General features: G+C 40.8%; 1 protein-coding gene across 1 annotated transcript in view; it reads left to right on the plus strand.

Moving 5' to 3' along the window:
• LOC138951773 (uncharacterized) overlaps positions 1-12,438 on the plus strand; it is a 26,711-nt gene extending 14,273 nt beyond the window's left edge. Inside the window, exons 7-12 of the mRNA XM_070323324.1 lie at positions 453-549; positions 2,581-2,745; positions 3,414-3,562; positions 5,895-6,047; positions 6,532-6,695; positions 7,557-12,438. Coding sequence (XP_070179425.1) covers positions 453-549; positions 2,581-2,745; positions 3,414-3,562; positions 5,895-6,047; positions 6,532-6,695; positions 7,557-7,681 — 853 coding nt within the window. The 3' untranslated portion in view covers positions 7,682-12,438. The remainder of the gene's footprint in view (positions 1-452; positions 550-2,580; positions 2,746-3,413; positions 3,563-5,894; positions 6,048-6,531; positions 6,696-7,556) is intronic.
• The last annotated feature ends 5,764 nt before the right edge of the window (positions 12,439-18,202 follow it).

Raw genomic sequence — 18,202 nt, forward strand, 5'->3', positions numbered from 1 at the left:
GCTTAGGGACAGAACGTTATGTTTTAGTTGTGTTTCATCTGGAAATGATCAGAAAAGGGTATTTTATTGACATAATTATGTGGAGCTGGGAAACAGTGCTGAGCAGAATTGTATTGTTTTTTTGGGCCAGTGTATGCAAGCGATTAAACAAAGCCTGGTAGAGATGGTGAAACAGGAAGCATGCGTTGTTTGGTTTTGGATATAATATAAAGGATATTGAGCAACTTCCGTGGAAATATGGACCGATGATCGAAACAGGGCTGTATGAGACTATCCAATCACAACCCCCGAATTCCCCCACGTGTCTATCAGAATAGCAATATTACATAATAAACAATGTTAAAAAACACACAGTCACTTCGTTGTTTAGATAATGAACAATGCTCTAGTTGGTGAGTTTCCTTATTTTCCCTCTGTTGCCACTTCTAACAGACTATGCACATGGTTTGCAGAATTATGCCAGGTGCCGTCTGTAAACTGCTGAGCTCTGCAAGATCTCATCCTAGTGAGCCCAGAGCACCGCAGGGGCCACCAGGGGAAATCAAACAGGTCAATTTGTGTCTGTAATTAGATGCATGGATGTGTTTTACATTGAATAAAATTAAGATCACATTTGAGATACCGGCTATAACTTCTTACGCCAGCAATTATACCTTCCGTTCAGATGTATAACTATGATCAAGTTAATGAGTAAACAAGTATGTGAGTAAGTGAGTGAGTGGGTGGGTTGCCGGCTGAGTGACTGAGTGAGTGGGTGGGTTGCTGGCTGAGTGAGTAAGTGAGTGAGTGGGTGGGTTGCCGGCTGAGTGACTGAGTGAGTGGGTGGGTTGCCGGCTGAGTGAGTGAGTGGGTGGGTTGCCGGCTGAGTGAGTGAGTGAGTGGGTTGCCGGCTGAGTGACTGAGTGACTGAGTGAGTGGGTGGGTTGCCGGCTGAGTGAGTAAGTGAGTGAGTGGGTGGGTTGCCGGCTGAGTGAATGAGTAAGTGAGTGAGTGGGTTGGTTGCCGGCTGAGTGAGTAAGTGAGTGAGTGGGTTGGTTGCCGGCTGAGTGAGTGAGTGAGTGAGTGAGTGAGTGAGTGAGTGGGTTGCCGGTTGAGTGAGTGAGTGAGTGAATTGCCGGCTGAGTGAGTGAGTAAGTGAGTGAGTGGGTTGCCGGCTGAGTGAGTGAGTGAGTGAGTGGGTTGCCGGCTGAGTGAGTGAGTGAGTGAGTGAGTGGGTTGCCGGCTGAGTGAGTGAGTGAGTGAGTGAGTGGGTTGCCGGATGAGTGAGTGAGTGCATGAGTGGGTTGCCGGCTGAGTGAGTGAGTGAGTGCATGAGTGGATTGCCGGCTGAGTGAGTGAGTGAGTGAGTGAGTGAGTGAGTGAGTGAGTGAGTGAGTGAGTGGGTTGCCGGCTGAGTGAGTGAGTGAGTGAGTGAGTGGGTTGCCGGCTGAGTGAGTAAGTGAGTGAGTGAGTGGATTTCCGGCTGAGTGAGTGAGTGAGTGGGTTGCCGGCTGAGTGAGTGAGTGAGTGGGTTGTCGGCGTAGTGAGTGAGTGAGTGGGTTGCCGGCTGAGTAAGTGAGTGAGTGAGTGAGTGAGTGAGTGGGTTGCCGGCTGAGTGAGTGAGTGAGTGCGTGAGTGAGTGGGTTGTCGGCTGAGTGCGTGAGTGAGTGGGTTGCCTTAAGCTCTTATCCGGTATAGCTATTTTGGTATTCCTTTTTATATTTAGTCAAGTTTTGACTAAATATTTTAACATCGAGGGGGAATCGAAACGAGGGTCGTGGTGTATGTGCGTGCGTGTGTGTGTGCGTGCGTGTGTGTGTGTGTGTGTGTGTGTGTGTGTAGAGCGATTCAGACTAAACTACTGGACCGATCTTTATGAAATTTGACATGAGAGTTCCTGGGTATGAAATCCCCGAACGTTTTTTTCATTTTTTTGATAAATGTCTTTGATGACGTCATATCCGGCTGTTCGTGAAAGTTGAGGCGGCACTGTCACGCCCTCATTTTTCAACCAAATTGGTTCAAATTTTGGTCAAGTAATCTTCGACGAAGCCCGGGGTTCGGTATTGCATTTCAGCTTGGTGGCTTAAAAATTAATTAATGACTTTGGTCATTAAAAATCGGAAAATTGTAAAAAAAAATAAAAATTTATAAAACGATCCAAATTTACGTTTATCTTATTCTCCATCATTTGCTGATTCCAAAAACATATAAATATGTTATATTTGGATTAAAAACAAGCTCTGAAAATTAAATATATAAAAATTATTATCAAAATTAAATTGTCCAAATCAATTTAAAATCACTTTCATCTTATTTCTTGTCGGTTCCTGATTCCAAAAACATATAGATATGATATGTTTGGATTAAAAACACGCTCAGAAAGTTAAAACAAAGAGAGGTACAGAAAAGCGTGCTATCCTTCTTAGCGCAACTACTACCCCGCTCTTCTTGTCAATTTCACTGCCTTTGCCATGAGCGGTGGCCTGACGATGCTACGAGTAAAATTGCATTGCGTTTAGTTTCATTCTGTGAGTTCGACAGCTACTTGACTAAATATTGTATTTTCGCCTTACGCGACTTGTTCTTTAATATGTGCAGATATTTTTGAATATTGGGTTTTCTGGGCCTGGTGGTCAATCATCCGTCAACGGCATTCAGTTTGAAATACCGCAGCTGGCCGCCATATTGCATCCCAACGACATACCGAATGCCTGTCCAGCGCGCTGTGGGGATGCTGGTCAACAGTGTGAATGTGCACACAAGGTTAGTGGGGACTGAGACCTTGATTCACGTGTTAAAGTGTTAATATAGGAACTTTTTTGCGGCGACAAGAAGAAATCAAATTAGGGTAGGTAGGCCGTTTTTTAAGTTTTTTTAACATTAACGGGTTTTTTCTCTGTCTCGTAAACTGTATGTTGTCTTTATAGATTTTGAGACCGCGTTTGATTCATTCAACAGAGCTTTACTTTGGCCATTCCTGTTAGAAAATTGTATAACAGGGAAACTTTAGGTGTGTGAAGAGTATACCATTTGTTATGATAATGTAACAGTAAAAGCGGGGTGTGGAGCAAAATTGACTGTATTAATTGTACATTTGGTGTTAAACGAGGCAATTTTTGTTGCCCATTTTTATTTCCTCTCTTTATAAATGATTTAATAAGCACTTGAGATAAGTGAGAATTGAAGACATGGTGCCACATTTAGTCTAATCGGGAGTGTGCTAATGGAGTTCTAATTGTTAACGGGTAACAAAATAAAGGTCTATAGTCGGGGGGAGGGGGGGGTGAATAATATGTCGGTCAGGGAACCGAAAGCCAGGCCTAGCGACCACTTCTTGGTACGTGGTAACGACCACCTGCCAAATACCATAACTCCAAAAGGATTTCCAGCTGTTATTTTCTCAATATTAATCAACAATTTATTATTTCCAGGTGAAACTGGAAAGAGATAAGATCCATCAGATCACCCTTGTCAACATGGGTACAGGAAAGGGCTACTCGCATCCCATTCACATTCACGGATACTCTTTTTTCGTCGTTAAGATGGGATTCCCAGACTACCACAACGACGGCCTGTTCAAGTAAATCTAGTAACCCTACGTCTCGTCCCCCCACCCCCACCCTCCCACCCCGCACACACACATACAAATACACATACTCACATACACACACACACACACACACACACACACACACACACACACACACACAAACACAAACACACACACAATCATGTACACGTGAGAGCTGCAGCCCACAAATATATAAGAGAACAAAACGAAGAAAGAATTTTTTTTTTTAATTTAGACTTACAGGGGTGGATCAGTTCGTTTGTAAAGGGGGGGGGGGGTTACTTGGAATTTAGAAGTGTAAATCGAGGGCGCGAAATGCGTCCGAGAAACATAGGTTTCATGAATGTAATCCTCAGGACTTTTATTTTGTTTCATATAAATGTCTTTAATGACGTCATATCCGGCTTTTTGTGAAAAATGAGGCAGCACAGTACAGTCACACCCTCTTTTCTTGATACAATTAATTGACTTTCTAGTCAAGCCATCTTCGACAAAGCCCGGACTGTGGGATTTCATTTCAGCTTCGAAGCTTATAAATTAGTTGATGAGTTTGGTAAATAAAATTCTGAACATTCTAATTGAAATTAAAATGATAGAAATCGATTCAAAAATGGTTAAATCTTATTCTGTATAAAAATTTTCCCTGATTCCATAAACATATATAATTATATGGTATGTTAAAATTGAAAACAAGCTCAGAAAATTAAAAAGATTACAGGAAAGCGCCTTTATCTTCTAAGCGCAAACGCTACTGCGCTATACTGGCTTGCCAATTTCAGTGCCTTTTTCACGTATCAGCGATTTCTTTGCCGCGGGGGATTGACGAAGGTACATTGTCTTGGTGAAACATTGCAGTGCGTACAGTTTTACTCTGTGAGTTCTACAGATTGACTAAATATAGTAATTTTGCCTTACGCGACTTGTTTGTATGTATACATTCAGTCAAGTAATGACTGAATGACTTCACAAGAGCGGAGAGCGAGGTTTGTCTTCCTAGGTTAGTGTGTCTGTCTGTCTGTGCAGAGCATATCTCAAAAACTTCCTGATGGATTTTTATGAAAATTGATTTGCATATTTGTGAAAGCATTAGCTTAGTGTCGCTTTTCTCAGATTTTTGATAGCGCTTTTTGATGACGTCATATTTGCCCGTTTGCAAAAGTTGAGGCTGCACTGTCACGGCTACATTTTGTCTTCAATTTTGTTTAGTTTTTTGTTACACAATCTTCGACCCAGTCCGGACTATTGGGAATGCATTTCAGCTTGATACCTTAAAAACTAGTTCATAAAATGTTCATTCAAAAAGGGAATTTTTTTCACTTTTTTAAAAATCCGAATTTCAATAACAAACACTAAATCCTGGTACTCTTATTCATTTTTTCTTGTACCCGGAAATGTTGTTTTTGTTGCAATAGATCTATAGCTTACAATTAAAGAAAATCGTTAAATGGTCACTTTCTTTATTTTTGAACCTGACTTATAGAATAAACATTCGTCTATACATTTTCTTTTTCTAATTCGAAAAATATATAGTTTTATTGTGTTTGTGTGGTAAACACGCTTAATATTAAGAAATTCCTTAAAAAGATTGCAGGTTTTGAACCCTTTCACTTTTTAGTCGACTCATAAACAACATAACGTCATATATTGAGTCTGTACCATGCAAATTACGTCATATTGATTGGCGCGAGATAACGACTTCATCTTCCGACGTTCTTTCCCCTACAAGCACAACAAAGAAAATTGGCCTCTCTCTCTGTTTGTCTCTGTGTCTCTCCGTCTCTGTCTCTGAACTGCATCTGTCTCCCTCTCTCTCTCTCTTTATACTGGTCACAATAGGTGTACTTTCGTTGTATGTGTGTGTGTGTGTGTGTGTGTGTGTGTGTGTGTGTGTGTGTGTGTGTGTGTGTGTGTGTGTGTGCGTGCGTGCGTGCGTGTGTGTGTGTGTTGGGAAAGTGAGCTGTGTGGGTATGTGTGTATGTGTGTGTGTGTGTATGTGTGCGTGCGTGCGTGCGTGCGTGCGTGCGTGTTGGGAAAGTGAGCTGTGTGGGTATGTGTGTGTGTGTGTGTGTGTGTGTGTGTGTGTGTGTGTGTGTGTGTGTGTGTGTTAGGAAAGTGAGAGCTAATCGAACTTTTGCTCGTGCGTGATTGTTATCGCATCCCAGCTGGTGTGCCTGGTTTCCGTGCTTGACTGAATGGTCAATTACGCCTCAGCGTTCTTGTTTATTATGTGTATTTACTTGGAAATGTAATGCAACAAGGAATGTAACTAAGAAGAAATCATAGGTTGAAAAGAGCATGCATCGGGTTATAGTACAGGTACTCTAACCGCTTTAAATTACAGTCAAGATAACGCTGACATCCGGTGCCCAGCAGACGGACCCTGCAATACGGTTACCTGGGCCAACGACAGCTGGAACCAGGATCCCAACAGCATCTCAGGACTGATCCTCGACGATGCTATTCGTAAAGACACCATCATCCTGCCGTCTGGAGGGTAATTAATGTCATGCAGGATCCATTGGTTTAAACAACATGTTATTCATAAGGACAACATTTAATTTTGGAGGGTTAAATGCAATGCAGGATCCATTCACCTTTTGCAGGATGAAAGTCCTTAAAAATAGATATCGGGAGAGAAAAAAAGTCGGGGGCTGGGGAAGGGGAAGGGAGTAGTGTGGGGGCAAGGCTGATGATATGCACGGGAAAGTTACCAACCGAGTGGAAGGCAGCCGCGGGGTCGGATTGGTTGAACTTGAGATTTGTTTGATCTGTATGTATGTATGTCCGTCATTCAGTCTGCCAGTCCGTCGGTCAAACTTGTCGGCCTGTCAGTCGGTCTTGTCGGTCTTTCTGTCTCATTCATTTTTTAACTTTTATTTGCACGTTGGCTCGGTGGTGGGGATGATGGTTTGACTTCCTTTTTATCCTAGAATATAAACCCAGCCCTTTTTATTACAACTTCTTTGAATTGTCTTCAGCTACGTCATCATTCGTCTGAAGGCCGACAACCCAGGCATGTGGTTCGCTCACTGCCACATCGAGATGCACCAACTTAATGGCATGGCTCTGATGTTTGATGCCACTGACGGACAAAGAGGACCACCGCCAGGATTCCCAACATGTGGCAATTTTGCACTGAAAGGTATTTTCGTAGTTCGAAGTGTTTGATCAGTTATTCTAAAACATGATCCGGTAGCGAATGTCAAAAATTTTGTTGCCCTTTTTTTTATGTATACTGGCTGTATTTACGACAAAAACAGTTCAGAATTTTATGCAAAGCCTAAAACTCTTGCCCTTTGAAAACAAAGTTCAGCTCTTTGTCTCTGTCTCTGTCTCTGTCTCTATCTCTCTACGTCTGTCCAAATTCAGGTAACAACTTTCAACAAAAGCTTTGCACTCAGATTCATTTTGATATAGGCTACTGGAAAAACAGCTTTCCGAAACACCGATCATACGTGTTCATGGTTTGAATGTCTATCTGTGTGCTGCCCCCTCCCCATCCCCCCAACACACACATAACCTTCTAACCTACCTGTCCCAAGATATGCCAATACGGGTCCCAACAGGACGTAAAAATCAGTTAGTCAGTCAGTCAGCCAGTCGCGCTCTCTCTCTCTCTCTCTCTCTCTCTCTCTCTCTCTCTCTCTCTCTCTCTCTCTCTCTCTCTCTCTCTCTCTCTCTCTCTCTCTCTCTCTCTCTCTCTCTCTCTCTCTCTCTCTCTCTCTCTCTCTCTCTCTCTCTCTCTCTCTCTGTGTCTCTCTCTCTCTGTCTGTCTGCCTGTTTTTCTTTCTGTAGTCTGTAAAAGAAAATAGGAAAGACTATTTCAGATGTGGTGTGTGTCTGTCTATATGTGTCTTTACTCAGTATAAAGGACAGGTTGGAAGATGAAGCTTTCTTTTGTGAAAGTTCAGTTTCAGCCTTTTTAATGTGTTTAATTGTTCAAACCTGCTGCGATTGTCTCCTGTTTGCTTTAAATCAATGCATACATTTGTGTCTTTTCCAGCTGGAACAATCGTGTCTTTTCCATTGCCAGCAAGCCCTACTGGTGTCTCCAGCAATCGGATGGCCGCTGCCCCTTTAACAAATCTCTTGTTGCTGGTAGCTTTCATCTATGTCCTTTTGTGTTAGAGTCAGAAGTATAGTTGGTTAAAACAGACGGTAATTTTCTTCTGTTAGTTTCATCCAAGTCCAAGAGAGTTAAAACGGACTGTTATTATATTTTGTATTGCTTTCATACGAGTCACAGGGCGTTAGAACAGAGCGTGATTTTGTTTTTAATTTCTTTAATATAAAATCCAACACACTCACCTTTCAACTGACACACACCTCGCTTGACCTGCATCCGGGTTTCCTTTTTTAAAACTTTCAAAACTTCAAATTGTAATGATTTTGTCTTGATGATGAAAGAACTCTTTCGTTGTTTAAGCAATGCTTGTCCCACATGCTGTCAGTTTACTCGTTATAACAGGTCTAGTGCCATGTCGACGCTTCCGATCCATACATATACATCCAAGCAAAATAAACTCTTTGAAAAATACTCTCTCTCTATGGAGAGCACCTAGGGTATTCCCTATCGGTAAGCATTCATACGAAAGGGTGTTTGTACTTTATGTAAAAGCCTGGCGGTGTCTATGATCGGAAACTGACGGTTTACGGGAGGCGCCGTTGGCCTTAAAAACGCAATGTACAGTAACAGAATGGATTTCGGGCACGGTTAGCTCAGTTGGTAGAGCACTGGACTTGTGATCCTAAGGTCGCAGGTTCGACACGGGTCAACTTTATGTGCAGACCCAGCGACGGTAGCCATGCTCCACCCCCGTGTCACCACAGTGGCACGTAAAAGACCTCGGTCATTCAGCCACAAGTGCAAATGGCTAATACTACCTAAACACGCATACACTTGTGTATCTCATCAAAAGCCGTGAGGGCGTAAAACTCGAGTTATCATATAAACCATATCTAGAGGCAAAATATTAATCCTGTAGGACATGAAGCATTCTCTAATAATGGATTTCAGGCTAGGTACGGTCCAAACAAAATTATCCGAGGGCGTTAGAACAGATTCTAATTTTATTGTATTGCTTGAAAACGAGTCTAACGGCGTTAGAATACACAACAATTATATGTTATTGTTTGCATAAAGTCCACGTGTGTTATTGCAGACTGCAGATTTATTTTATTACTGTTATATAATTCCACGAGCGCACACGTTAACAAAACATGGGTAGCATTTGCAAGTAAAAGATGGTGGAGGGGGGTGGGGTGGTATTTATTAGGTTTGGTGTTACATATAGCTGCTGATTATGTATCACACACACACACACAAGCACACACACAAACACGCACACACACACACGCACGCACACGCACACACACACACACACACAAACACACACACACACACAAACACACACACACACACACACATGCACGAGAAGATATAAGGGAGACCAACAATTAAAATGTGTGATTACATTCGAAAAAAAGAACAACAACATTGAATTTACTTTATTTACTCAGAAAAAAACACCTGATAAAACGTGTATCTGGTGTTGAACTGTACAGATACACGCGTAATCATTTCAACAAATGAGAAACTCTCTACTGCAATTTTACATTATTACATTGTGCAGAAGAATGACAATGTAGTAGCAATATTGAGGTCAAGATCAAATGAAAGACAGGGAGACAATTTTCGATATTTTGTAATTTTGTATTTGTCTTAATTTTTTTTAAAGTCGTCATAGATATTCTTTAAAAAATGTGAATGTGTGTTTTAGAACTCTTTCGTTGTTTAAGCAATGTTTGTCCCACATGCTGTCATTATATTTAGTCAAGTTTTGACTAAATATTTTAACATCGAGGGGGAATCGAAACGAGGGTCGTGGTGTATGTGCGTGTGTCTGTGTGTCTGTGTGTGTGTGTGTGTGTGTAGAGCGATTCAGACTAAACTACTGGACCGATCTTTATGAAATTCGACATGAGAGTTCCTGGGTATGAAATCCCCGAACGTTTTTTTCATTTTTTTGATAAATGTCTTTGATGACGTCATATCCGGCTTTTCGTGAAAGTTGAGGCGGCACTGTCACGCCCTCATTTTTCAACCAAATTGGTTGAAATTTTGGTCAAGTAATCTTCGACGAAGCCCGGACTTCGGTATTGCATTTCAGCTTGGTGGCCTAAAAATTAATTAATGACTTTGGTCATTAAAAATCTGAAAATTGTAAAAAAAAATAAAAATCTATAAAACGATCCAAATTTACGTTTATCTTATTCTCCATCATTTGCTGATTCCAAAAACATATAAATATGTTATATTCGGATTAAAAACAAGCTCTGAAAATTAAATATATAAAAATTATTATCAAAATTAAATTGTCGAAATCAATTTAAAAACACTTTCATCTTATTCCTTGTCGGTTCCTGATTCCAAAAACATATAGATATGATATGTTTGGATTAAAAACACGCTCAGAAAGTTAAAACAAAGAGAGGTACAGAAAAGCGTGCTATCCTTCTTAGCGCAACTACTACCCCGCTCTTCTTGTCAATTTCACTGCCTTTGCCATGAGCGGTGGACTGACGATGCTACGAGTATACGGTCTTGCTGAAAAATGGCATTGCGTTCAGTTTCATTCTGTGAGTTCGACAGCTACTTGACTAAATATTGTATTTTCGCCTTACGCGACTTGTTTTACTCGTTATAACAGGTCTAGCGCCATATCCACGCTTTCGATCCATACCTGTACCCAAGCAAAATAAACTCTTTGAAAAATACTCGCTCTGTATGGAGAGCACCCAGGGTATTCCCTAGCGGTAAGCATTCAAACGGAAGGGTGTTTGTACTTTATGTAAAAGCCTGGCGGTGTCTATGATCGGAAACTGATGGTTTACGGGAGGCGCCGTTGGCCTTGATTACGCAATGTACAGTAACATGATGATTTGGGGCCCCGTTAGCTCAGTTGGTAGAGCAGTGGACTTGTGATCCTAAGGTCGCAGGTTCGACACGGGTCAACTTTATGTGCAGACCCAGCGACGGTAGCCATGCTCCACCCCCGTGTCACCACAGTGGCACGTAAAAGACCTCGGTCATTCTGCCATAAGCGCAAATGGCTGAAACAACCTAAACACGCATACATGTAACTTGTGTATCTCATCAAAAGCCGTGAGGGCGTAAAACTCGAATTATCATATAACCCATATCTAGAGGCGAAATATTAATCCTGTAGGACATGAAGCATTCTCTAATAATGGATTTCAGGCGAGGTACGGTCCAAATAAAATAATTCGAAGGCGTTAGAACAGACTCTAATTTTATTGTATTGCTTGCAAACGAGTCTAACGGCGTTAGAATAGACAACAATTATATGTTATTGTTTGCATAAAGTCCATGTGTGTTATAGCAGACTGCAGATTTATTTTATTACTTTTATATAGTTCCATTTGCGCACACGTTAACAAAACCTGGGTAGCATTTGCAAGTAAAAGATGGTGGAGGGGGGTGGGGTGGTATTTATTAGGTTTGGTGTTACATATAGCTGCTGATTATGTATCACACACACACACACACACACATACACACAAACACAAACAGACACATACACACAAACACAAATACACACACACACAAACAGACACACACACACACACACACACACACACATGCACGAGAAGATATAAGGGCGACCAACAATTAAATCGTGTGATTACATTAAAAAAAAAGAACAACAATATTGTATTTACTTTATTTACTCAGAAAAAAACACCTGATAAAAAGTGTATCTGGTGTTGAACTGTACAGATACACGCTTAATCATTTCAACAAATGAGAAACTATCTACTGCAATTTTACATTTTATAGTTGTGCAGAAGAAAGACAATGTAGTAGCAATATTGAGGTCAAGGTCAAATGAAAGACAGGGAGATAATTTTCGGTATTTTGTAATTTTGTATTTGTCTTAATTAAAAAAAAAATCGTCATAGATATTCTTTAAAAAATGTGAATGTGTGTTTAAAAACTCTTTCGTTTTTTTGTTTTTGTTTTTTTTTGTTTTTTTTTTTTTCTTTTTTTTTGGCCTCTGTTGCATGCAGTCCGCTTCAAGCTGAAAAATAAATGAAAAGAATGAAACCCTAGGTGTTTTTTTTTCTTTTCTTTTTTTTCCTTCTTTTTTTCCTTCTCTCTACAGCTGCGCGTCCTTCTTCATTGGCGTTTTATAAATTTATCAATTGTGTGTGGTTTTCTACAATGGACAAAATCTTGCATCTTTAATGTTGGTTATTGTCTCACATATGTCTGTGTTTGGGTTGACTTAAGTGTTGTTTGTGGCGGTGTCATGATGGAGTTAACATAGTAACAATCACAATAAGTAAGAGGAAAAGCAACTTGTAAGCGTGCTAAAGTTTTCTTGGTAACAGTTCTCTTTTCATACAAGTGGTGCTTAGTGTAACATTGTAAGTTCCGCCTTTACCCCGGTGCCGTTCTCCTTTTAGCGAAACGAAAGAAAGAGGAGGCGGTGAGGGAAGCCAGAAAAGAAGTACATATGATACACTATTCTACGTTTCGTATTTGTTTCTCTTTGTCAAACATTATTATAATATCAGTGGGAGTTCCGTATCTATATTTGCTTATGCACATCTTTCCTATCAAAATCAAGTGATTTATATATTTGCATTTTATTGAGTCAGCACCATTAATATAACCACACAAAATATGGTCTACTCCAAAGACTATTCTTATTCTATATTTCTCATAAATAATTTGTTCAACGTATCTTCATAGCACTTTTATTTTCTTACAATTAACAAAAAAATGTTCAACGTAATCTATTTCGGTTGGACAGAAGGGGCATCTCTCACTATCTCGTATTCCAATTTTATACAGAAAAACATTTGTTGGATAAATCGTGTGTAATATTTTCCAGTGCAGCTCTCTTAATCTGGATTCTTGGGTTACATTTTTGGCCAGGTTCCAATGTGACTGGTCGACATTAATGCCAAACATATCACGCCAGAAGTTGATAGATCTCGGGGTAGTGTACTTTTCTTCAACAATATATTAACGGAATTGCCTGGCACTTTTAAAACTCTTTCGTTGTTTAAGCAATGTTTGTCCAACATGCTGTCATTTTACTCGTTATAACAGGTCTCGCGCCATATCGACGCTTCCGATCCTTACCTAAACATCCAAGCAAAATAAACTCTTTGAAAAAAACTCGCTCTCTATGGAGAGCACCTAGGGTGTTCCCTAGCGGTAAGCATTCATACAAAAGGGTGTATGTACTTTATGTAAAAGCCTGGCGGTGTCTATGATCGGAAACTGATGGTTTACGGGAGGCGCCGTTGGCCTTAATAACGCAATGTACAGTAAAAGAATGGATTTGGGGCACACACACACACACACACACACACACACACCACACACACTCACCACACACACACACACACACACACACACACGCACGCACACTAACACTAACACTAACACTAACACTAACACTAACACTAACACATGCACGAGAAGATATAAGGGAGACCAACAATTAAAATGTGTGATTACATTCGGAAAAAAGAACAACAATATTGAATTTATTTACTCAGAAAAAAAACCTGATAAAAAGTGTATCTAATGTTGAACTGTATAGATATACGCGAAATCATGTTAACAAATCTCTCTACTGCAATTTTACATTTCATAGTTGTGCAGAAGAATGACATTGTAGTTACAACATTGAAAAGCAAGGTCAAATGAAAGACAGGGAGACAATGTTTGATATGTTTTAATTTTGTAATTTTGTATTTGTCTTAATAAAAAAAAAGTCGTCAAAGATATGCTTTAAAAAATGTGAATGTGTGTGCAAGTGCCTGCTTGTCTGTACCCCTAACGTTCCCTCCATGGAAGTGCATGTCTGTGCGTCAGAGTGTCCGTCAATCAACCAATTTGTATGACAGTTGAAGTCACACCTTTATTCAAGTCAGTGAGAATCGTCAACATCTCTCATAAATTGATCATTTTTACATGCTTTTATTTGCTACGTATATAAACAGAATTGCTTATTTAAGTATTGTCTGGTCTTCAATTTGTCAATAACTTAAGGTGATTAGAACTGTCAGAGATTTGCGCCATATATACCCACGCTTATTGATAGAATTATCATTATTGTTGTTAATTTTGTTCTTACATCAGTCTCTTTTTGTGTATGTGCAAGCTGTTACATAAAACCATCAGTCTAACAATTAGTTAAACATTCATGCAGGCTTGCTTCAAAATTCAGTGAAATTGTATCAAATAACCAAAGGGAAGTAATCGCTCTTTATGCATACGACATGCGTAATGGAGTAAGCGAGAGTTGTACGGAACCTTTCTCCTGGCGCCTGAGAGAATAACAAGCATTGAAATTAACAACTTTCTTTCTTTCTTTATTTGGTGTTTAACGTCGTTTTCAACCACGAAGGTTATATCGCGACGAGAAATTAACAAGCGACTTTCATCCTCATCATTTCAATTGAAATGAAGCTTGATCATGTCCATGCTTGTTATTCTCTCCGGTGCCAGGAGAAAGATTCCGTAAAACTCTCGCTTACTCCATTACGCATGTCGTATGCATAAAGAGCGATTACTTCCCTTGGGTCATTTGATATCTTAACAACGCTCTGCCTCATTTCGTTTAAGATTTAGTGAAATTATAGTATAAGATGGAGGTCCCACTCTAGATACAGTAGAATCACAGGTACCTGACACCGCGGGTACTCGCGCGCGGAGGGGCCGGTGTGACGTTTTCATCTTTCGCCGTGGTGAGATTTCGATTATCGGCCTCGTTGATCTAGTATAAACTCTACACTGAACAAAAAAACACCCTTCGATAGTACTGATGAGCGACCTTGTGTACCTTACATTCATGGGGCCAAATTTGTCCAACCAATTTTTGTTATTTAACTTAGAAATGTGAATCCTAAAATGTTTCCCTTCTTACTCAAGGGACGTAACCACTCGGTACACGTTTTCGAATACATCGATTTTGGGGGTGAAATCTATTACATTTCACCACCAATTTTCTTCACATGCAAGAAACTGACATACTTTTCGTCCATAAATGATTTCACTTCTTAATTTTACCAGAAAACAACATTTCAGTCTTGAGTATATATCGAGGGGGAAATATGTACACAGGCGAAAGATGAAATCGTGACACCGGAAGCTTATACTACTGTAGTCTGTAGAAGTAGTAGGTCTGAAATCACATCCTACCCGCAAGTCCGGCCAACCTTGCGTCAGGTGCCTGCGAGTGGAATATCCATAAAGGGTTGGCGGTGGGGTCCAAAATGACAGTAGCTTTACACAGGCGTTGAAGAGAAAATCTAGAAAAGATAGGTTTTATACGGGAAAGGTCATAAACAGAGAGGTCTAATTAGAGGGTGGGGGGAGGTCACTATAACCGCTGCAATAACCCCTTATGCTCCTATCTGAAAGTATGATGGCTTACTAGTGCCAAAACCTGGGGTTACCCATTATCACGTGATAATTAATAATTAACGCTGTCAGTTACTGTTTTCGCCAGTTAGTTACTCATTTTAGTTTTGGCACTAGCAATCCGTCAGGAAGTGAGCCAAAACTAAAAATTAGTAATTAACAGGTGAAAGTTAGTAATTATTCCGGGAAAATTAGTAATTTACCCGGGAAAATTAGTAATTTTCCCGGGAAAATTAGTAATAAACACGTGAAAATGGTAATTATCAAGGGAAAATTACTAATTTTCCCTTGATGAAAGAGCTGCTTACGAATAAGACAACCGATGACAGCGATGATACTGCAAACTTCAAAGAGTCTTGACGCGTCCTTACCGGCGGAGGCACCACTTGTTCATGACACTGTGGATTAAGAGAAAAGACAGACGAACAGTAGATTATTCTAACAATACGTGGTAAAAGTAAATTATAAATTGGTAAATAAAGCCATTTTTAAGACACCACAGTAGACATCCGCAGTCAATATTCACTCAACTGTGTCGTTTCTGACACCTCTCCCCACAAAGGTTCAAAACAGGATAAACGCCTACTTGTCCAGTGTATGAAACTTACATTCAGAGGATGAAAGTCACTGGTCCATTGCAATACTCTTGTTATTCTCTCTGGTGCCGGAGACTGGTTCCGCATAGTATAACTCTCACTTACTCTTGTTACACATGTCGTATGCATTTAGAGCGCTTAATTCCCTTTGTTTCTCAGATCTTGTCCATGGACTGATCACAAAACATGATGTCATCTCCGATTACGCTGCTGGTGCTAAATGTTGTATACTGGTTGACAATTCTTTGAACAGAATGTTATTCTCTCATGTCTATGTTAACTTAGTATACAAAATGATTGTGACAAATTTTGCACCCCAATTAAAGCATTAATCCCCGTGTCATTTGCATGGGGGTGCAAGATTTGTCGCAATCATTTTGTTGAAAGTGTATATGTTACAGTTAATCTGTGAAACCAGGGAATACGTGTATTAACTAGGTAATACATGAATTAACTGACGGAAAAAACCCAGTTAATTCATGTATTACCTAAAATAGTTTAATTAATACACGTATTCCCTCGTTTCACAGATTAACTGTAACATATACACCTTCATGAGACGCGGGAAAGTCGTCACAGGTAGGAAATCCGACCGGACGGACCCCCAGTCCCCCCTCGCTGCCGTCCAGGATCAAAGCCATGCCGCCCAGGTGGTGCATCTCGATGTGGCAGTGAACGAACCACAGACCTGGGTTGTTGGCTTTTAAGCGTAGCACAACATAGCTGATGAGAGAATCAACTGAAGCTATCAAATAACCATACATAGCGTGCTCGAAGAGCGAAAGTTTAAAGTAAAAGTGTACGCATGTGTACCTAGTGGGAAAGCATTATCTCTGGAACCCTGGTTATTGAACAAAATTGCTTTGGAATGCACGCACGCATGCATACTCAAGCGTGCTCGCACGCGTCCACGCACACCCAAACACACACACACACACACACACACACACACACACACACACACACACACACACACACACACACACACACACACCCAAACGCACACACATACACACACACACCCAAACACACACACATACACACACACACACACACACACACACACACACACACACACACACACGCCTTACCCTCCACTGGGTACAATGATGGTGTCTTTACGGATGGGGTTGTCCAGGTTAAGTCCTGGAACCTGACCGCCGTCCTTTGCTCTCCATGACGTGTTTCTCCAGTTGGCCACGTTACAGAAATCGTCCTCACATTGAATGTCAGAGTTGTCGGCCCTGGAAGTCAAATTTCACAATCTGAATGAGTTGCCGGTTGCTGTTTCGTGGTTTTGACACATATGAAGGCAGGCATTACTTCAACAAGACGACATAACTTCAACAAGCTTATTTTGTTAAGAGGATGACAATTTAACAATTACTGGAAATAAAGCTGGAATAAAAGTCAAGAACAAAACAATCATCGACACCTGAACGTTACACCCGGCATATCCCGCCTTTAAAACAAGTTGCCTTAGACTTACACAAGCTTTCCAGTCCGATTATTGTACACTGGGTAGCCCATCTTGACGACATAGAAGGAATAGCCATGAATATGAACCGGGTGGGAGAAACCTGTCCCAATATCAAGGTCAAGCAGCACCAGCTGATGCACGGCGTCACGGGTCAAGGTCACGGTGTGTGTGCACGTGCAGATGACGTCAGTTTTGCCGCACTTCTCCATATCGCACAGCGTAGACATGGTCTTCGGATGCAAGATGGCGGCCACGGGCGGTTTCTGGAAGGCGATTCCATTGATGGACGGGGGTGTATTGCCTTTGGAGCCGGGAAAAGCGAAACACCTGTGGATTTTAGATGGTGAGACATTGTAATATACACCCGTGCTGACATGTGAGAGAGAGTCAGTGAGACTCAGAGGCAGACAGACGCTTTGATGGTTTATTTTTATTAGCTAAGAAAAGTCTTATAGACAAGGTAAAAACAACAATTTCTGCAATATTCATACAAATACGAAGCAACCCATACAATGTACACGGAACAAAACCAGAACAAACAATCAAATAAAAAATTTAAAAAAACAATCAAACAAACAACAACAAACATGGCACACAACTTTGTGGGAAGAACAACCACTGAAAAACAAAAGGTTCTAAATCTAAGGCAAAGTATAAAACACAGGGTAAAATAAACTGTTCGTACGGTACGGAGAGTGAAATATATCGTTCAACCTCCACAGTCTGGTCTAGCAGCATTTAAAAAGATTGAGATATATTATGTTTGTAAAGAAATCATCATCCTACTGTCTGGAGGGTAAATGTCATGCAGGATCCATTCACCTTTGCAGGTATACAGTTGGGAAAATAGAAATCAGGATGAAAAAAGGCTGGGGTCCGGGACGGACGTGCACGGGAAAGTTATCAACAGAGCGGGAGCCTACCGAGGGGTCGGATTGGTTAAAGTCGGTAACTTGCATCTGACCAGGATAGGCACCATGTCCCCGGAGGGATCAAAAGGCAGTGCCCTTGTGGGGGTCCATGGGGAAAACCCCAACCCCCCCGCAAACAAAGTCTGGGGCATATAAGTGATTTTTGACACAATTTGGAATCACTACATGCACAAA

This window comes from Littorina saxatilis, linkage group LG17 (genome assembly GCF_037325665.1).
Source record: "Littorina saxatilis isolate snail1 linkage group LG17, US_GU_Lsax_2.0, whole genome shotgun sequence".
Classification (NCBI taxonomy): domain Eukaryota; kingdom Metazoa; phylum Mollusca; class Gastropoda; order Littorinimorpha; family Littorinidae; genus Littorina; species Littorina saxatilis.